At 33.9% G+C, this 20,105-nt stretch overlaps 1 protein-coding gene across 2 annotated transcripts in view; it reads right to left on the bottom strand.

Moving 5' to 3' along the window:
- fstl5 (follistatin-like 5) overlaps nucleotides 1-20,105 on the bottom strand; it is a 184,387-nt gene that overhangs the window by 103,105 nt on the left and 61,177 nt on the right. For both annotated transcript variants that reach the window (XM_073821086.1, XM_073821087.1), the window contains exon 4: nucleotides 17,035-17,283. In XM_073821086.1, the coding sequence (XP_073677187.1) occupies nucleotides 17,035-17,283 (249 nt within the window). The remainder of the gene's footprint in view (nucleotides 1-17,034; nucleotides 17,284-20,105) is intronic.

Below are 20,105 nucleotides of genomic sequence, written 5' to 3'. Positions count from 1 at the left end.
ACATTGCTCGTTATATTGAAATTCAAATCTTTGAAATAAAGCTTATGTCTTTAAGTCCGTACCATTTGTAGTCAGCGGTATATTCTCCGAGTTATGTGTGTATTTTTAATGTGCCTGATTGAGCAACATCTATTTCAGACACTTCAGATCAGCAAATTCTGTAATGATTTACTAACATTACCGTTTCCATCTGAGTAAAATGCTGTGTATGTTGAATTAATTATTAATTTAACGAACAAATCATTACCTGCTTCAAAATGAATAACGTTACTGTTAAATATTGTTGAAACATGCAGTTAGTCTACTGTACGAATATAAACAACAAAATGTCATAAACCGTGAATAACTGAATAACTATGATGTTTGTTTATCTGATGTACGTGACTGTGGCTATGAATGTACATTTTTAATAAGCAGAGGGAATTCCCAACATTAACCGTTTACGTGCTTAGGACGTTTGCATTGTGAAAATGTACAGTGAGACTTCAGGTATAAAAACACTGACTTGTTATGTGATGTTTTCTCAATAAAATCGTATAGTTTCCTATTCATTCAATGGAATGAATGCGAATACCTCAAATCAAATTAGCGAATATTTACTAGTTAAAATATAATACATGTAAAGAATTAAAGTATTAATTATATGTATGTTAATATATAAAACTCTTTTTTAATATTTATTCTGTTCATTATTTATTATGCATTCTGTTTGCTACTTTAAATTACATTCTGAAATTTAATTAGTTAAAATATAATTAATGTAATAAATAAATCAATAATGATTTGTATGCTAATATATTCAATTCCTTTCTTAAATTCAAATTCAGTTCATCCCGTTTGATACCCTAAATCAAATTCTTAAATTTAATTAGTTAAAATATAATAAATGTAATGAATTAAAGCATTAATTATATGTATGCTAATATATATAAATCCTTTTTTTCCCCAAATGCATTCTGTTTGTTACGTCAAATCAAATTCTGACATTTAATTAGTTAAAATGTAATTAATGTAATGAATTAAACCATTTATTATATGTATGCTAATATATACAATTCTTATTATTACAATTCAAATGCATTCTGTTTGCTACCTCAAATCAAATTCTGGAATTGAATTAGTTAAACTATAACTACTAATAAATTAAAATAATTTAAAACATTAATTATGTGTAGGCTAATATATTACATTTCTTTTTGAAAATCAAATCCTTTGCAACCCTCAAAGAGAACTCTAAAATGTAATTAGAATTTTACATGCATATGCAGTGTGCATAACACATAAACCTTTTGCATTAATAGGTTTAGCACAGAGAGCTTTTAAAATCGAAGGTGAGACTATAGAATAAAAGACATCTTAGCATGTCAAGCTGACAACAATCCCCTTCAAACATCTCCAGAGGTTTTAGCGCCTGACAGTAACGGCAGCTAACACTCAGACTGTTCATCTTTGGCACTGATGAGCTAGCCAGCCTGTTACCACATTCTAGCTAGGCAGGAGCGATTGTCCTCCCCTAGCTTATTTCGCTGCTTTGCTAAGATTGATGACAGCAGCCGTCGGGTTCTAGACGAAAAGATCCATGAGACAATTCCGAACCTCAATTCCCCATATGACAGCAATTCAACACAAAATGGCCCATTGACTTTTTTTCCTTTAAGCAGTCCAATTCAACCAAACATCACTATGGCTAAATGCACAAAATTCATCTTCATTCCAGCGCAATAAGAGAGGTGAGATGTCCCATCCATCTAGCCGTAGACCAAAGTATGTCCATGACGAAATAATATCATATTCCTAGGGCGGCTAACTAAATTAGGAGATCTAAATTGGGACAGAGCTTCTCCATCAAGACAATGAGTCAATTATCTTGAATGTTATGTCTCCTCTAACTACGCCATCCATCTTCTTTCCACCCCTTTTTTGTCTTATTAAATAAATCATTAAAAAAATTGGTGAACGGCCCAAGAGTTTTCCTCATTTTCCTACATGTTTCATCATAAGGGGAACATCAAGGTTTCTCTGGTCTAAAAGTGGCTACTACACCTGTCGACTACACCTGCCTTTATTATTAAAAGGGAAGAGTGAAGACTTTGAAGCCTTCAGAATCAAATGTGAGGAGATCACTTCAAAAAGTGGATGACATTCAGCGTTATCATTAATCGCTTCAGCCGATGATAGGATTTACAATTCCAGGAAATCCTGTTGAGATGCACAGAAATCCCTTTTAGGTAAAACTGTCAATTGCACCAACAATCCTGAAGCGTCAAAAAATGATTTTCTTTCACACAAGCTGATTTATTCTCTTATTATATTCAACTAAATAGCTTTGAGCTTCAACCATCAATCCTTCATGATTTTACATATAAATAATACAAAATAATATTCATGGGTCTATGACAAAGGGTTCAAAAATAAAGAAATGGAAAAATACTTTGATACATTTGAGTGAGCATCATAATAATATTTCCAAAAGTCTGTAACAAATATCATTAATTATGAATTAATTAATACCATTATGCTTTAGGAAGTCACACTACACTTTAAAAATACTGTTAATAAAACAAATATTATTAAAATATTGTTTTTCTTTAAAGAAAATATACTATTTCAGTCTACTTCAGTTACTTGCCATTTCTTTGTAAGTAATTTTAAAATGTACTTGCAATTGCTTCTATTTTTTGAAATAAATATATAAAAATAAATAATAAAATGCATAAAATATCAATTAGTGTTTATTACAAATATAATACACTTGAATTCATACAATTTAAATGTATTTTAATACATTTGAGTGAGCATTTATATATATTTAAACTTTTTTTCAACAAAATTAATAAATATCATTATGTTTTTAGAAAGTCACACCATACTATAAAATACTGTCAATAAAGCAAATATTACTGGAGTACTTTTTTTTTTCTTTCAACAAAATATACCATTTCAGTCTTTCTACTTCAGAATTTATATTTATATTGGATTCACAGTTGCTTGCCATTTTTTATAAGTAATTTTAAAAGTTACTTGCAGTTTCTGAGAGAATACTGTTATTGTCAGTGCACAAAAGAAATAATAAAATACATACAAATATAAACACTTGGTTATATTACAAATATAATACACTTACATTCAGCACATTCTCTTTATAAAAGAGCATGTTTTTGAGTTTTTGTATACAAGCACTTAATTTGTAATGTAGTAGAACAAATTAGTTTTATATTCATCACCCAAAAACATTCAATATATTGTTTAAACATAAAATCATTATTATGTCTATATTTATATAAAAATATAATACACTGCCATTCAAAAGTTTGGTATCAGTGAGATTTTTAGGATTTTCACAAGAATTATCTTATGCTTATTAAGGCTGCATTTATTTTATTAAAAATACAGAACAAATAGTAATATTGTGAAATGTTATTACAATTTAAAATAACAGTGTCCTATTTGAATATGCTTTAAAATATAATTTATTCCTGTTGTCAAAGCTGAATTTTCAGTGTCACATGATCCTTCAGAAATCATTCTAATATGCTGATTTATTATAAATGTTGAAAACAGTTTTTGCTACTTAATATTATTTTGGAACCTGTGATACTTTTTTTAGGACACTGATAAATAAAAAGTAAAAAAGAACAACATTTATTCAAAATGTGTAACAATATACATGACCACTTAGAAGTTTGAGGTCAGTATATTTTTAAAAAATAAAAAATGTTTCTTTTATTCAGCAAGGATGTTTAAAATTGATAAAAAGCAATAATGACTTTTTAGAAAAGATTGCTATTTTAAAAAGATTATATTTTTTAGAAAAGATTGCTATTTTAAATAAACACTGTCCTTTTTTAACAATGTATTCATTACTCCAGTCTTCATCTTCCATCCTTCAGAAATGATTCTAACATGCTGATTTATTATAAATGTTGAAAACAGTTTTTGCTACTTAATATTATTTTGGAACCTGTGAAACTGTTTTTTTTTTTTTTTTAGGAGACTTTGATAAATAAAAAGTTAAAAAGAACAGCATTTATTCAAAATTTGTAACAATATACATGACCACTCAGAAGTTTGATGTCAGTACATTTTTAAAAAAATGTTTCTTTATTCAGCAAGGATGTGTTAAATTGATAAAAACTAATAAAGATTATATTGTTAGAAAAGATTGCTTTTTTAAATAAACACTGTCCTTTTAACAATGTATTCATCGAAGAATCATAAAAAAAAGTATCACAGGTTCCAAAACAATATTAAGCAATATTACCTTTTTTCCAACATTGATAACTATCAAATCGGCATATTAAAATGATCACAAAACACCCTCAGACCAGGAGGGTTAAACAACAGTATATATTTGTATCTTTTAATTAAAAAAAAATAAATTTGGATTGGTAAGATATTTTTAAAGTGTCAATTGCACCGACAACCCCGCAGCGCCGAAGGAACGTGATATCCTTTCACACAAACTGAATTAATTAAGTTATTATAGCCTCACTAAATAGCTTATAGGGTAAAAAACACATCCACCCTCATCAAGCAGTACCAAATAGACCATCAAACCTTGTGCTTTTGTGTCTACGTTCATGATTTTAGAGTCTTAATAAGGTTCCCGTGTCTCATTTTTGGTGCAGATGTGATTGTGGTGATGCTGCTTTAATCCTGCGCACGCTGCATGAGGATGATCAGATAATCCCGCGGGGGTGGGTTGAAACGTTTAATCACGCCTCCTGGAGCTTCGCCATGCATGACCTCATCCTTACCTCAACAGCTTCGCTACAATTACAGAGCAATTAAAATCGGAGCAAAGCTTACAGTGCATTTCAAATATGTTAATTTTTTAAAAACAAAAAAACTTGTTCGTTGAAAACTGTTTTCTATATACCGGAAAATAAACAGTGTCAAAGTAAGATCTGGATATGGTTACATCATAAAAAAAAGCTGGAATTTTGGAACAGTCTGGTTCTGTGTACCATGGATTTGATAGCACAGACGTCTTGTTTTCTGGGGGATGTCAGTTGTTTTGACAGTAGACATCAGTTTAGAACTTATATATCTGTACTGACAGAACTGTTTTCTTAAAGTTTTAAGTTGGATGGTTTGAGACGTGGGCTGGTACAACGTGAACCAAATATGAACCCAAAACTTCCTTAAGGGCAAATCAATATTAGCAGGTAATAAAGGCCTGAGTATACTTAATTTCCCATGTTCCACACCGTTTGTGCACAGCTTTGTCCACACTGCTTTCAAAGTATACTCAAGTGTGTATGAGCGCAAATGGATAAGTTTGGCACATGCGCAGTAGCACCTAGTTGACACCTAGTTGGCACCTGCGCTGCTATATGTGCACTGTCTGTGGATACAAAAATTGGGCTGTATGTTACCAGTGTGCACGGATGTTCATGGACTGTTCTCATGAGAAAAAAATGTTGCATGGACAGTGCAGTCACAGAATGCAGATGACTGAACACTGTAAAAAAAAAAAAAAAGAGTTGTTTAAACTTATAAAAGTAAGTGCTCGTGCTGCCTTAAAATTTTAAGCTTACTCAACTCAAATATCCACGTTTTCACGTAGTACAACTTAACATTTCATGCTGACTAAACTTAACATTTTAAGGCAGCACGAACACACTTTTTTTTAAGTTGAAACAACTTTTTTTTTTTTTTTTACAGTGAAGTATATTATTTATTTTTGAATCTGCAAAATAAGAATTATTTTTCACTTAGTAAAACTAATTTTTCACCATATTGTTTTTTTTTGTGCTGTTGGTTTTTTTCCATGTAACACAAAATAATAATTTTGAAGAATTTTTACACAGCTGTTTATTGTGACCACATCTATCAAGCTCCAATAAATAAATAAATGAATAAATCCATACATACACACATACTGCCCTACAAATGCAAATTACAGTAACTACGCCAACATTGAAACTGAGAAAAATGCCTTTAAAATTTTTACACCAGCCAGTCAAACATGTTGTGGGTAGATTAGTGGTAATGCATTCATGTAATGCCTTCTTGGGAAGACATTTTTTATAAATAAAAAACATGACAACTGATGTGACCTTTGACCACCAAAATGCAGATACTGCACTCTGCCTTTGGATGACCTAAAACACTAAAACACTATTGCAAAAGCAAAGTGCAGTATCTACAAACTAAATGTGTTCATCCAACTTTCTTGTTGTGTTTCTTACTACATGTTGATTGTTTTTAATAACTTCAATATTTTTATTGATGTTTGCATGCTGTGAATGTTACAATTGCTCAGTAGTAAGCCTCAACTTGAACAAAAGAAAAACAACAAACAAGTAGCCTAGTGTGTGTAGGCTATTCTCAAACATGTACATTTCCTATTTATGCTATCTATACCCTTAAAGCTATAATTTGGCTAGTAATTAAAATAGAGGATTCTGTATTCTTAGATATATGTGAAATCCAAAAAACTGATTGGCAAGATGGACTCTGACAACTGAAATGCAGATTGTTATTCTTGAATATGACAGAACACAAATTAAACTGCCCAGTTCTAGTAAACAAAGCTAGAATGCAGTAACATCACTTACTGCGGTTTGCCTTAGTATTAGTTTGGATTTTGTAGTTACTGCAATTTTGACACTCTCGTTTCTCTGAAACGGGACAAAATTGACCCAGGAGGCTTCCCCACTAGACAAAACAGTTGTCACAAAGCCCATTATATATATAAAAAATAATTCTGTCAAATTGATTAATCACATTCCAAAAAGTTTATTGTTTACATACTATACCTGTGAGTACTGTGTATGTTTATATGTTTATATAAATACACACACATATATACACAAGTACATATTTAAGTATATTAAGTATACATATTTATGCTTTTTTTAATAGAATTCTCTTATGATCATCAAGGCTGCATTTGCTTAAACAAAACAAAAAAAAAAAAAAACAGAAAAAAATGTAACATTGTAAAATATTACTACAGTTTAAAATAACTTTCTATTTTCACATATTTAAAAAAAATATTTTATTCCTGTGATGCAAAGCTAAATTTTCATTAGTCATTCTAGTCTTCAGTGTCACATGATCTTTCAAAAATCATTCTAAAATTGGAAACAGTTGTGCTGCTTAACATTTGTTTGGAACCTTTTTTTCAGGATTCTTTGATGAATAAAAAGTTAAAAAGAACTTTTATTCAAAATAGAAATCTTTCCTAACTCTACAAGTATTTTCTATCACTTTTTATCAATTTAACACATCCTTGGTAAATAAGTGTGTTAAAAAATATTTTACATGATAAATGATAGATGATAATAATCAGCATATTAGAATGTTTTCTGAAGGATCATGTGAAACTGAAGACTGAAGTAATGGCTACTGGAAATTCAGCTTTGCATCACATGAATAAATTATATGTTAAAATATATTCACATAGAAAACAGTTATTTTACATTGAAATAATATTTCACAATATTACAGTTTTTTATGGAGTTTTGATTAAATAAATGCAACTTTGATGAACATAAGAAACTTAAATACACTATAATAATAAAATAATTATATTTTTTAATTTTTAATAAAATAAAAATAAATAAACTTAAATATATATAAATAAAATATATATATTACATATATTTGATGAGTTCATTTGCAAAAACAGATAATTTAATTTTAAAAAATCATGCCTTTTCATTGTGCATTCCAATTAATCTTAATCAAACTGCAGTTGGGTTATTTTGATATAAAGTAAACATAACTAATAAATACAATAAAAGAAAACAAGATTTTAAAAAAATTTAATATGTTTAAATCTGTTAATTTCTTAAATATATAGATGTGTGTTTTTATATATACACATAAATATACACAGCACACACACCCATTTTATGTTTCATATTATGTAAAAAAAAAAAAGTTATTTTTGATGTGAATAATTGCGATTAATCAATTTGACAGCACTAATATCACATCAAATATTATATATATATATATATATATATATATATATATATATATATTATTATTATTATTATTATTATTATATATTATTATATACACTATTTTTTTATTGTGCTGTTACAACCATGAACTGTTGTATGGAAAAGTTCCTTGAAAACTCTCCTTTTGTGTTGAGCTGAAAAAAAAAATAACAATGTACAGGTTTAAAATGATGAGGACAAATAAACAATTTTTTTTTCTAGTTCATTATTAGTTTTAACAATGGTCTGCCTACAAGAACTTAGCAAAAGTGCTTACACAACCATGAGAAATCTCAAAACAGACATAATATAGGAGAAATAAAAGGAACTAACAATCATGTTACATGAAAGAAAACCTGTGGACTTGGTTGTACAAAATGTCTTGAATGTGCTATTTTTCCATAATGACCCGAGAGAGGCGACAGTGCCACACACCACTTCTGAGTGTTTTCATAAAATGTCTGTAAAAATCCATTATTAGGGAAAATTAATGAAGGTATCTGAAGGGTTTGAAGTTCCTGAGAACATATCAGGCAAAAGAGAGGGTTTCTCGACTCAGGAAGATGTATAATCAGTGCATACTCATTAGAGTAAATCAAGTTTCACTCTGTGTTTCTCATGGCCTCAGTGATTTTTTTTTTCTTTTTAATTCTCAGTTTATCCCTTTAAGCCACGTCTCAGCATCCAACAGGTAGTGCGGTCCCTAATAGGCTCATTAGCAGTCCGGGCTGCAGTAGGAGGGAGGGCCCGGGAGGGTCTCTCTCAGAGGACACCACAGCTGTCTCCACAGGGAGAGCGCTTTAATTAGATGTCACACGGCAGAGGAGATGAAGACTCTTTCATTACTCTGAGGTACAGGACTTGGCTCACACACTGAAGAAATGACATGTCTGGTCATGGGCACCAAGCCATGTGGGGTGTTTCATGTGTGAATTCGAATATTTTAATTCTGCGATCATGCAACTGGGTAAACAAGTTTTATTTTGCGAGAAATAATATCATAGGGTCAATTAAATGAAAAGGTGTCAATGAAAGAGACACAAGTTCAAATTTTTGAACAGCAGTTTATATCTATCCCTTTCTCTTCAATGGGGATGTAAGCCTATGGATGAGACTTCCAGTTCATTATCCGCTATAGGAAACTAATGAGAAGAATAACAACTTGCAGTAAACTTGAAACTGTTTGCACTACAAACCAGTGTGCTCATAATTAAAATAATACATTAAAACAATATGGTAAGACACACCAAGCAGCAAAAGCTGTTTTGTACAGCTAAAAATATCTGGACATGGATGAGACCCGAAGCTAGACCCATACAATTTACAAATGGGAAGAAAAATATTGGATAGACATCCACACACTGATCCTGAACTTCTTTTCCCTTTTTCCACTACTTTCATAATTTAACCATAACATTTGAGATAACTTGAAGTCATTCCGTCTTTTCAACTGTCAGCAACATCCAAGACAACAGAAGAAAAACACATGACATGTGAAAGGCAGACTGATGGCTGAATGGAGTTACATGAGACAGACCGCAAGCTTCATTAACTCTTCATTCTCATGAAAGAAATTGAAGTAATGGCGGGAAAAGAATGAGATGCATATATCATCTTCAAAACAACTCAAACAACCCAAACTTACAAAGTGTGTGGAGCAAAGTGCGGAATTCTGAAAGAGCCATTTAATTTCCCCAGTGCAAATAGTCATACGGCGGGTGAGTCACTGGAATAAGGGACATAATTGAAGCTTAACAGACAGAGGAAAGCTTAATGGGGGGATATTTTCCTCTAACAGTCAACGCGGCAAGAAGTGAAACTTTTTTCTCGCTCCGGCTGACAGTAAAGCTGTCTTTTGAGACGTCTGCCGATTATTCATCATAAGTACTTTGAAAGTTTAAAACTTCTACACTTCATATTTTTCCTTTTGTTTGATGTATTAAACTAGAGCAGCAGGGTACCACAAATCTTGGGGGTCCAACTTAAAACCATATGACAGGACACCCTTTTTATCCTTTTCTGTGCTGATTTTCTGTTAATCTTTGTAGATTTGGTGGGGAAAAATTGGTGCAAATGAAGAATGGATTGAACAGAAGGTCAGACAAAAAGATACAAAGAGAGAAGGATACAAAAACATTTCACAAAGGTTGTTCAGAGCATCATTAAGAAGTGAAAAGCCTTTGGCACCACCAGCACATTGCCTAGATCAGGCCGTTCATCCAAAGTGGATGACAGAGCTAGGAGGACATTGATAAGAGAAGCTACCAGGAAGGCCAAAGGCAACTTTGAAGGACTTACAAGGCTTTATGGCTGGGTCTGGTCTGTTGGTGCATGTGACAACAATCTCTAAGCTTTACATGAAGCTGGCTTGTATGGCAGGGTGGCACGAAAGAAGCATTTCTCATTTGTGTCACGCAAAAACACATTTGTAAAAGTCTGATACCTTCTGGCAAAAGGAGCTATGGTCTGATGAGACCAAAATTGACCTTTTTGGACTGATCTCCAAGCACTATGGTGGTGCCAGCATTATGTTGTGGTGTTCCTCTTCAGCTGAGACTGGGAGATTTGTCAGGATTGAAGGGAAAATGGATGCTGCCAAGTACATCCAAATTCTTGAGGAAAACCTTCATCCCTCTGCTAGACAGCTGAAGATGGGCAGGTCATTCACCTTCCAACAGGACACTGACCCTAAACATACTGCCAAAACAACAACGAAATGGCTTAAGGATAAGAAGGTGAATGTCCTTGAGTGGCCAAGTCAGAACCCTGACTTAAATCCAATCGAAAATCTATGGATGGATCTGAAGAGAGCAGTCAATTGCCGCTCATTACAGAATTTGACTAAACTTGAGCAATTCTGCAAGGAAGAATGGAAAAATATTCCCCAATCAAGGTGTACATATCCAAAAAGACTGATGGCTGTAATTAAAGCAAAAGGTGGCTCTATGAAGTATTAAATCAAAGGACTGATGACTTTTCCAACCCTGTTATTGTAGTTTTTTTTTTATTATTCATTTGCAGAACTGTTGTGTTTTTTCTTTCATTGGTTTGATGTTGTAAGACCAAAATTGTAAATAAAGCTGGAAAAGTAATTTGGAATGGGGTTTCATTTCAGGCTGTATGACAAATAAAGTAACTGTTTCAACTATTTTAAATAAACTTGTATATTGCAATAATTTCACATTTAATCTTCAATTCAATGTACAAACAACATAAAGATAGTATATTTTTATATTTGTTAATTTTTTTAATCACTGAAGGTATTGCTAAGGTGTTATTGATGTCATGATCTGGGCTGTGGGGTTCCCCTCAGCCACCTGAGAGCGCTGTTCCCTTCCCTTGCACTGCACTTCCCTGATGTTCACTCCTGTCGTGTCATTAGCAGCTCATTATCTCACACCTGTTCACAATTACTCAGACTATAAGAAACTCTCATTTCCCACTCATCATGGTGTCTGCATTCTGTCACAATAGAGATGAGGTCAGGGTCCAAAATGCAGGGAAGGTAATTTTAATTAAACAATAAACAAACAAACAAACAAACAAAAGGCCAACACGGCACAACACGACTTGAAAATACAAAGTAAACAGAACTAAAACATGAGCAAGGAAAACAGAGATCAGGAGCGTGAGAAACAGACATACGAAGACAATGCAGACACAATGATGAGTGGGAAATGAGAGTTTCTTATAGTCTGAGTAATTGTGAACAGGTGTGAGATAATGAGCTGCTAATGACACGACAGGAGTGAACGATCAGGGAAGTGCAGTGCAAGGGAAGGGAACAGCGCTCTCAGGTGGCTGAGGGGAACCCCACAGCCCAGATCATGACAATTGATGTCTCTAGGAAATTGTTCTTTTCTTCCTAATATTTAACCATTGACTATAGCCATTCAACATTAGAGTATAATTAGGACCTATCAATTTATTAGACTTTAAAAAAATAACAACTTCTAATTTAAGTGAGCTTAGAACAATCATTACATAAACCTATTATTTACCTGTGCCCTTCAGCAAGTAGAAATTAAATAAAGATATCAAACACTAAATACTAAATTAAATATAGATGACTCCTTAAATCTACATAAGTTATTGATTTTCTCTTTTTCTTTAGTTCTTCTTCCTTAGTTCTTTTAATAGACATCACAGCAGCTGGCTTATTAGGTTGTTTGGCTGCTATTACTTTAAGAGCTACCGCTGCTGAATGTGACAAGGATCTGACACGCATGCTCATAGTTTCATTCTCGGTTTAATATAAAATCTACCTTTCCCTCACTCGTTTGGACTAGTGCCTGGCGCTGAAGTGAAGTTGGAGTAGTCTAAAAAAAGTCTTTCATTTGATGTGGTCATAAAGACATTCTGCGACTAAATAAATGCACTTCCTCTAAAAAGAGACTCTAATAGATAGATAGACAGACAGACAGATAGATGTTGTGATGGGTGAGGCCCCCTGCCACTGATGGGTGTTCCACACGATACGGAACAAAAGAGTTCCTTCTGAATATAATTCTCTGTAATTGCACGAGATGTTCTGTTGGGCTCGAATGTATGCGAGCAATTAGAAAAGCATTTACAGTTTGCTTTGCCAACTCGACAGCTTGCATCCCATCGTTATCCAAACCCACTGCCTTGTGCCAAACCACACAGCCCTACAGGCACGCAAAATCCGAAACCTCATCCTTGGCTGGAGAGAACTCCTTCACAGGCTTCCCACTGGGACACGGAAGTTCTGTAGCCTGCAGCATATGCTCTGTGATGTTTTATTACTTAGTATTATGGCATCTACCCTGCTACTTCTCTACTTTGCCCTGGTCAGCACATAGCTTGGAAGAATCAGCAGTCTCTTGATGTTGCAGGAAGCTTTCATCCTGCTGTTTTTTTGGTTAATTTGCACTGGTGTATGTACAGGCCCCAAATCACTAGACTCTGACAATATCAGTATTTGTAAACACCGCCTGGCCAGACAATCAAATGCCCTGAGAAACAGGAAAAATATTGTAGTGGTAAGGTGGAGTATAAATGATGCATTAGAGAAGAATAGTATGCAGGGCTCTGGCACTTAATTGGCCACTGCTGTGTGCGACAAGGGTTTTGTGTGTTTTCTACTACTGCTAATTTTGTACCTACAATAGTCATTTAACTGAATTATGAAAAGGTACAAATAAATCAAGTCCAATCCATGCATTTACTGTTTTTTACTAATTCAAAAAAAAAAAAAAAGAAAGAAAAGAAAATCTAAATAGAAGCAAGAATTGTTTACAGAGTATATATCTTGCATGATGTCTATTTTTTCTCTCCCAAGTGGAATATTTTTTTTAAGCACAAATCTAACAAAATTTAATGAGGTTTGTGCTTGGAAGAATATACAAACAAATAAACAAAAAAGTAAGGAAAAAGCAATCTGGCAATAGGACAAAAATAAACTTAATAAAAGATATATTCTCTCGACACAATTTAGCTTCAAGTTCAATAAATTTATCTTGTTTAGATATTTGCATTGGAGCCCAAGAGGAAAATACAAAAAAAGAATATATTTTTTTGTAGGATGCTCTTTTAAATCTGATTATTTCTCTATGGTGCACTCTTGTTTTTATTTGAGAGTAAATCAAGACCGGAGAAAGCAGAAAAGGATGGTGCAATCTCCTATCCTCACAATGAAAGCTTTCCATCAAAGTTCATCAGCTTCCTCATCCACCTCTTTTTCTGACAGGTAAAAACAATGCTTAAAGTTCAAATAACGGTCGCCAGACTATTATTTTGCTGCAAGAACGATAAGAACGTAAACATACTCTTTTTACACTCTCAAAGCTGCTGAAAATAAGCACAAACATTACGGCGTAAGTGCACCTGCCATTGCGAAAACCATTAGGGCCTATTTGATACACTGCTGATAATTAGAACACATAATTATCCAATCATCTCACCAATTAGCAACTTTCTACAGTTTAATCTTCAAAGTTTTCAATTGAGGTGAACAAACCAACCATTTTCTAAAACCGCATACATGATTGATAGTAAAAAAAAACTAATTAGACAAATACCCTGCAGGGCGAGTTGCGCAAATGCACAAAAATGTTATTAAAACTATTTAAACAACAATGATTAATGAATATTCAAATGGTAATTCAGATTTTGTGATGTCTTCTGTGAAACTTTGCATTGCAGGACAATCATCCAGCCTAACCATACATCTCTCCGGCTCTCTTACACTGATTGGCCCAAGCAGGTCAATATCATCAACTGACGACCAAATGTGTTGACTGAGATTTGATTTGAGAGGGCATTTAGAGGTTTGATTTCTCGGTCAGATTGCCTATATGCTTTCTAAATGACATATGAAGAGTTTGAAGAGATTATTCTGCACATGAATGCTGTGGTTAGGGTGACGTACTGCATTCATAAGGCAGCCATTATAATGCCAACTCAACACAGAGTCATTTACATGATATACAGCAGTAAGTGAACACAGATTTTGAAACATTTTCAAATCTTTCCTATGATATCAACAAGTTTTGAACCATTTGATATGATGGCCCATAATCAACTGACACATTTGAAATGCAAAGTTCTGTCATGAAACTACATGGTGCAAGCCAATAGGTTCTGTCTATATCTGATATAATCACATCATCATTCACATGGCGCAGCTAATTGGTTTCTTTTCACATCAGCAGCCAATGAGCTTGCTGCTATATATTTAAATACTCAGCTAGTGCTTGCTATAGCAGTTGAAGTGCGTTACAGAAACCCTCCACCTCCCCCAGCTCCACCTGTATTGATCTGCTAAAGGGTGTTTTCATGTATGTTATATATGGGGGTTATTTTATATGTTATATGTGACCCTGGACCACAAAACCAGTCTTGTAAATGGATAGTTCTGGTCCTTGATTCTGATTGGTTGAGCCACGTTCGAAGCTGTTGTAAAATAAGCCTCTTTCACACAGCGATTCCAGAAAATACACATAATGTGTCCAGTGATTTGTTTTGGAATTGTTTGATTTTGGTTCATTTACACTGCCAGTGATTTTCCGAGATCTGTGTGTGCGTTCACAGACAGCCCTTAAAGATCCCTTAAAGAGACACATGACATTTGGATGTGACGTGAAATGTGACCCATACCATTCCACTAAAATGGCGAATGATCTCAGTTTCCACGGATAATGAGGAGCTCCCTGATTGCTGCTTCATTCCAGTTTGCACATAATTTTTCGTTGTGAGCATTTATCAGCCTTTAAAACCTGGTAAAAGAGTCGCATTATAACGTGCGTCATCACTACAATACAGCCTTTAAGCCATTGGTTCTGGCTTTTGTTCACACAGCGCTTGCTCTGGGACTGATCCCGGCAATGTTACTAGCCCACCAACCCAGGATCGTTCCCAAAATCAATCCCGGGACATGTTTGCGTTCACACAGAAGTCACTTTTTCAGAATCATTGCGCAGTGTGAAAAGGGCTGTTTATGTCTGTGTTTTGCTCAGCAACCCCTTTGTTGCAACCATTTCTGAGGAACTACATTGTTTGGCAGAAGAATAATGTTTTTATTAATATCATTACATTTTATTTGCTCTGTTTTATTTTGTGAAACCTTACTACGTATATGGAATAACGTTTTATAAAAGCAATAAGCCCAGTGTAGCCATGGTTTACAATGAATTTATAACAGCTAATGGGGGTTTTAGGCACTCTGCTTTGTGTTGTGCTGTTATAAATTATAAACTTAATTTTTGATAAGTAATATGCATTGCTGAGAACTTCATTTAGACAACTTTTAAGGTGATTTTATCAATATTTAGATTTTTTGCACACTCAGATTCCAGATTTTCAAATTATCTCGGCCAGATACTGTCCTATCCTAACAAACCATTTTTTCAATGGAAAGCTTATTTATTCAGCTTTCAGATGATAAATTACCGCAGCATGTCTGTGTATGTATTGGCACTAGCAAATCTCTGCACTTGCTCTGCCACAGCAGCAGTATAGCGGATCTATTCCACCAAGACCAAACACATTAACATTGCCATGTATATTACCATGCCAAACTCTCCGAGAGTTGTCATGACAGAACTGTTGTAGCTGTTCATTTAAAGTCATCTTTAGAAATCTAAAGTCCTCTCAATTAATGTTTACCTTATCCAGAAATTAAAACAGTAATGATCATCCAAATGAGCGACAATCCATATTTGTACTGTTTCTGTTTCAAAATGTATCAAGATTTAACAAACACAGTTCCCAGTTCTAAATCAGATTTAACTTTCGTAACACAATATGGATGTTCCATTTATTAGTGGCCATTACTACTCCATTAGTGCTGGACATAATTTCCGAGAATCATATCTCGCGTATTATGCAGAACAAAACAACCTCTCTCTTTCTTGGAAAATAAATTTGTCAAAAACATCTCCACTGCCTCACCGCACACATTAGGATGTGCAAATAGTCAGTACTAGTGATGTTAAAAATACAAACAATTTACTACTAAAAACTCTCACATTCACAAACTTGAGTCTGGGAGACTTTTTTTTTTTTTTTAAACATGTTTTTGCTCACCAAGGCTGAATTTATTTAATTAAAAATACAGTTAAACAGTCAAATTTGTGAAATATTGTTACAACCTAAAATTACTGTTTACAATTTTTTTTTCTTATTTTATATATTTTAAAATGTAATTTACTGCTATGATGGTAAAGCTGAATTTTCAGTAGTTATTACTTGAGACTTCAGTGTTATATGATCCTTCAGAAATCATTTTAATATGCTAATATGGTGCTCAAAATCTTATTTCTGTAAAAAAAATATGTTTGTTCAAACTATTTATTAAACTCCTTGATACTTTGTGTAAAGTGACACTTCTTTAGGATTATGTGATTAATAGAAAGTTTAACAGAACAGCATTTATTTGAGCTTTTTTTGGACAAGTGTGATCAATTTAATGCACCTTTCTTAATAAAAGACTTCCAAAAGTTCACAAAAACAGCTTCAACAACCCACCTAAACAAAAAAGGCATCAGCTGCATCAAAAGTTTGTGAATGGACAACGACAGACAATATACCATAACACATCATGTTAGTTCTGTACCTTTGTAGAAGCATTCGTCGCTGTGCATGATGGTTATTCTCTGATGGGCCATACAGGAGGCTCTGTGAAGTTCACAGTGGTTCTGGTAGAGTTTGCCGTCAGATCCGCACACAGGTTTGTAATGTGGTTTGCAGCGATCCAGACACTGACATTCTCCTTCACCTGTTTCTCGGTCAACCACACAGTGCTTCCCCAAACCACAGTACTTATGTTCACAGGGCCCAGGAAAGCCATTCTGACCGAAGATCCCTGCAAAGACACATCAAAGAGAGGGCAAATCATGTTAATCTGTAATATTAGATAAATTTGAAGAAGCATTTAATGATAATTCACTTAAACAACTACATAAACACACATCATAAGAAGTTAATGGGTTCTCTAGACTCTTACAAAGGATTCAAGGTATAAAAATGCTTTTCATCCCACACTCAACTGAACACCAGCTTTACTATACAAAGCACAGTAAAAAGAGTAGCGTTAGAGAGGTCATGAACAATCTCACGCCCGTTTTGCCATGCAATACAGTTGTTCTGTATTTGTGGTGTTTTGACAGTGCTGGCGTGATTTGAGAAACCCTGTGGAGGAAAACAATTCCACTGCACTGATGATATGCAGGCCGTATGGGCTTCAGATGAAATATGTATGACTGTAATAAAACATAGCCTGAGCTCTAGCACGCTTCACCTTATTATCAATTACAAAGATGTGAGCTCCACTCCTCCTTTAGCTGATCATTTCATAGAGATTAAGAATTGAAAATGCACAGTCACGTTTCAGCTCTCAGTTCCTCTGTTAGACAATGGCAATTAAGTTTGAGAAAATGAACTTAATAAATAAAGCTTGTTAAAGCCGTATATAAACTCTCAGGGATTCTATGACAGAAGAACTTTTGTGGGTTTAAAAAGTTGGAATATAGTCCTGAGCATTTCTTGTTAAAATGCATATAAACTTTTGATTGTGTTGTCTTTTGATGTCTTTTACACTACTCACTATTTATTTATTAAAAAACACAACTTTGTGTGTCAAATATAATGTTAAATATTTGTTTTAATTATATGACAAATATTGATCGGATTGCACTTAATGTGCATTAAAAGAGAATTTCATCTCCAGAACAAAAATTTACAGATAATGTACTCACCCCCTTGTCATCCAAGATGTTCATGTCTTTCTTTCTTCAGTCGTAAAGAAATTATGTTTTTTGAGGAAAATATTTCAGGATTTTTCTCCATATAGTGGACTTCAATGGTGCCCCAAGTTTGAACTTCCAAAATGCAGTTTAAACGCGGCTTCAAATGAATCCAGCCAAGGAAGAAGGGTCGAAACAATCAGATATATATATATATATTTTTTTTTTATTAAATATCTATATACTTTTTAACCTCAAATGTTCGTCTTGTCTCGCTCTGCCTGAACTCTGCCTTTTCCGGTTCAAGGCAGGTTAGGGTATGTCAAAAAACTCCCATCGTATTTCTCCCTCAACTTTAAAAATCATTTCAAAATCATCCTACATCGCTGCAGAAGTACTGACCCAGTGTTTGCAAAGTGAACATGCAAAGATGATCAAACACCCTTAACAAAAAAGGTAAAACAGCGATGTAGGATGAGTTCAGGCAGAACAAGACAAGATGAGCGTTTGAGGTTAAAAAGTATATAAATTTAAAAAAAAAAACAACAATAATAATAATTTTGGATGTTCAAACTTGGGGCACCATAGACGTCCACTATATGGAGAAAAATCCTGAAATGTTTTTCTCAAAAAAGATAATTTCTTTACGACTGAAGAAAGAAAGACAAGAACATCTTGGATGACAAGGGGGTGAGTACATTATCTATAATTTTTTGTTCTGGAAGTGAACATTTTAAATAAATAAAAAACACCACACAGTTTTTTATGAAAAACGTGGCATATGTTGCTTCATTAATTTGTCATTTTCAACCCATTTTAACTGACTCCTGTAATTTCAAAATGTTATACTGTATATGTAAGCCAGCAAGATAACTTTGGTGACACTAAAATTGGCCAAATTAACAGCAATCATGACCGAAAACCAAAATTTGTGAAGCATAAAAACACACAGTCATGCTTTTCCGTGCAGTGTCCTTTACAGAGAGTTAGAGACCTTTTAGATTTGTGCAATTAAATGATGACCTCCTTCATCAAGCACCACATAATGAAGACCTTCTCACTGCAGGTTGTTGTAGTAAAAAGAGAAAATTGGCTTTTGCCAGCAGGGTGGACAGAAGCCAAGATAGCGTCTGATTGGTATGCACACGGTGCCTCACTGTGACCACGGTGACATCAAAGACAAATGACTAATTCAGTCGCAACGATTTGTTATTGATGAGTCAGCTTTTCAAAGAGAGAAGAGAGAGGATGAGAGGGAGAGAAGGAACGCTTGATTCAGATGAAGGGTTTGGATAAAGGTGTGGTGTCCGGCTTTCATCTGCCCACCATCAAACATGGACTTTTCATCCCAGTAAAAGCCAACACGAGAATCCTAAACCAAGTGGCACATGTAAGATTATCAAAGTCCGAGCTAAAGTAATAGTACAAAGAAGTAATATTTAAAAAAGTGAGCCAACCAAAAGAAAAAACATATTCTCATGACCTGAAGAGGTCAAAAGAAACACAGCGGCCTTCACCGGGGAACGATTCCTCTACCTGACACCGACAGCAAAGTCATGACTGAGCAATAACTGAGCTCCACTCACCCGGTTGGTCTCTGAACCGAGTGTCATCCCTTAGGTGCTGATTATAGCAGATCCATGACATGCATGATAACTAATAAGAGCTCAGTACAGGGCTTCAGACTCAGATACAGTGCTATCTCCTCATACAGATGTACACCCGAAGACTTCCAGACAAAATAAAAGGACGAGCACATCAGTTACTCTCTATTTGTGAAGATTTTATATTAGCTTTGAGTAAGAGAAATGCATTGGGAAAGAATCATGAATGCATGTCATATCTTAGCTATTGTAATTGATATCTGTCTGCACAAAGCCATTTGTGATGATAAATAGAGTGCTGTCTGGTTTGTGAAAAAACAAAGTCCCAATCTTTTTCT

The sequence above is a fragment of the Garra rufa genome, chromosome 16 (genome assembly GCF_049309525.1).
Source record: "Garra rufa chromosome 16, GarRuf1.0, whole genome shotgun sequence".
Lineage (NCBI taxonomy): Eukaryota > Metazoa > Chordata > Actinopteri > Cypriniformes > Cyprinidae > Garra > Garra rufa.
The sequence above is the reverse complement of the archived record's forward strand: the minus strand, read 5'-3'. Positions and strand labels throughout refer to the sequence as shown.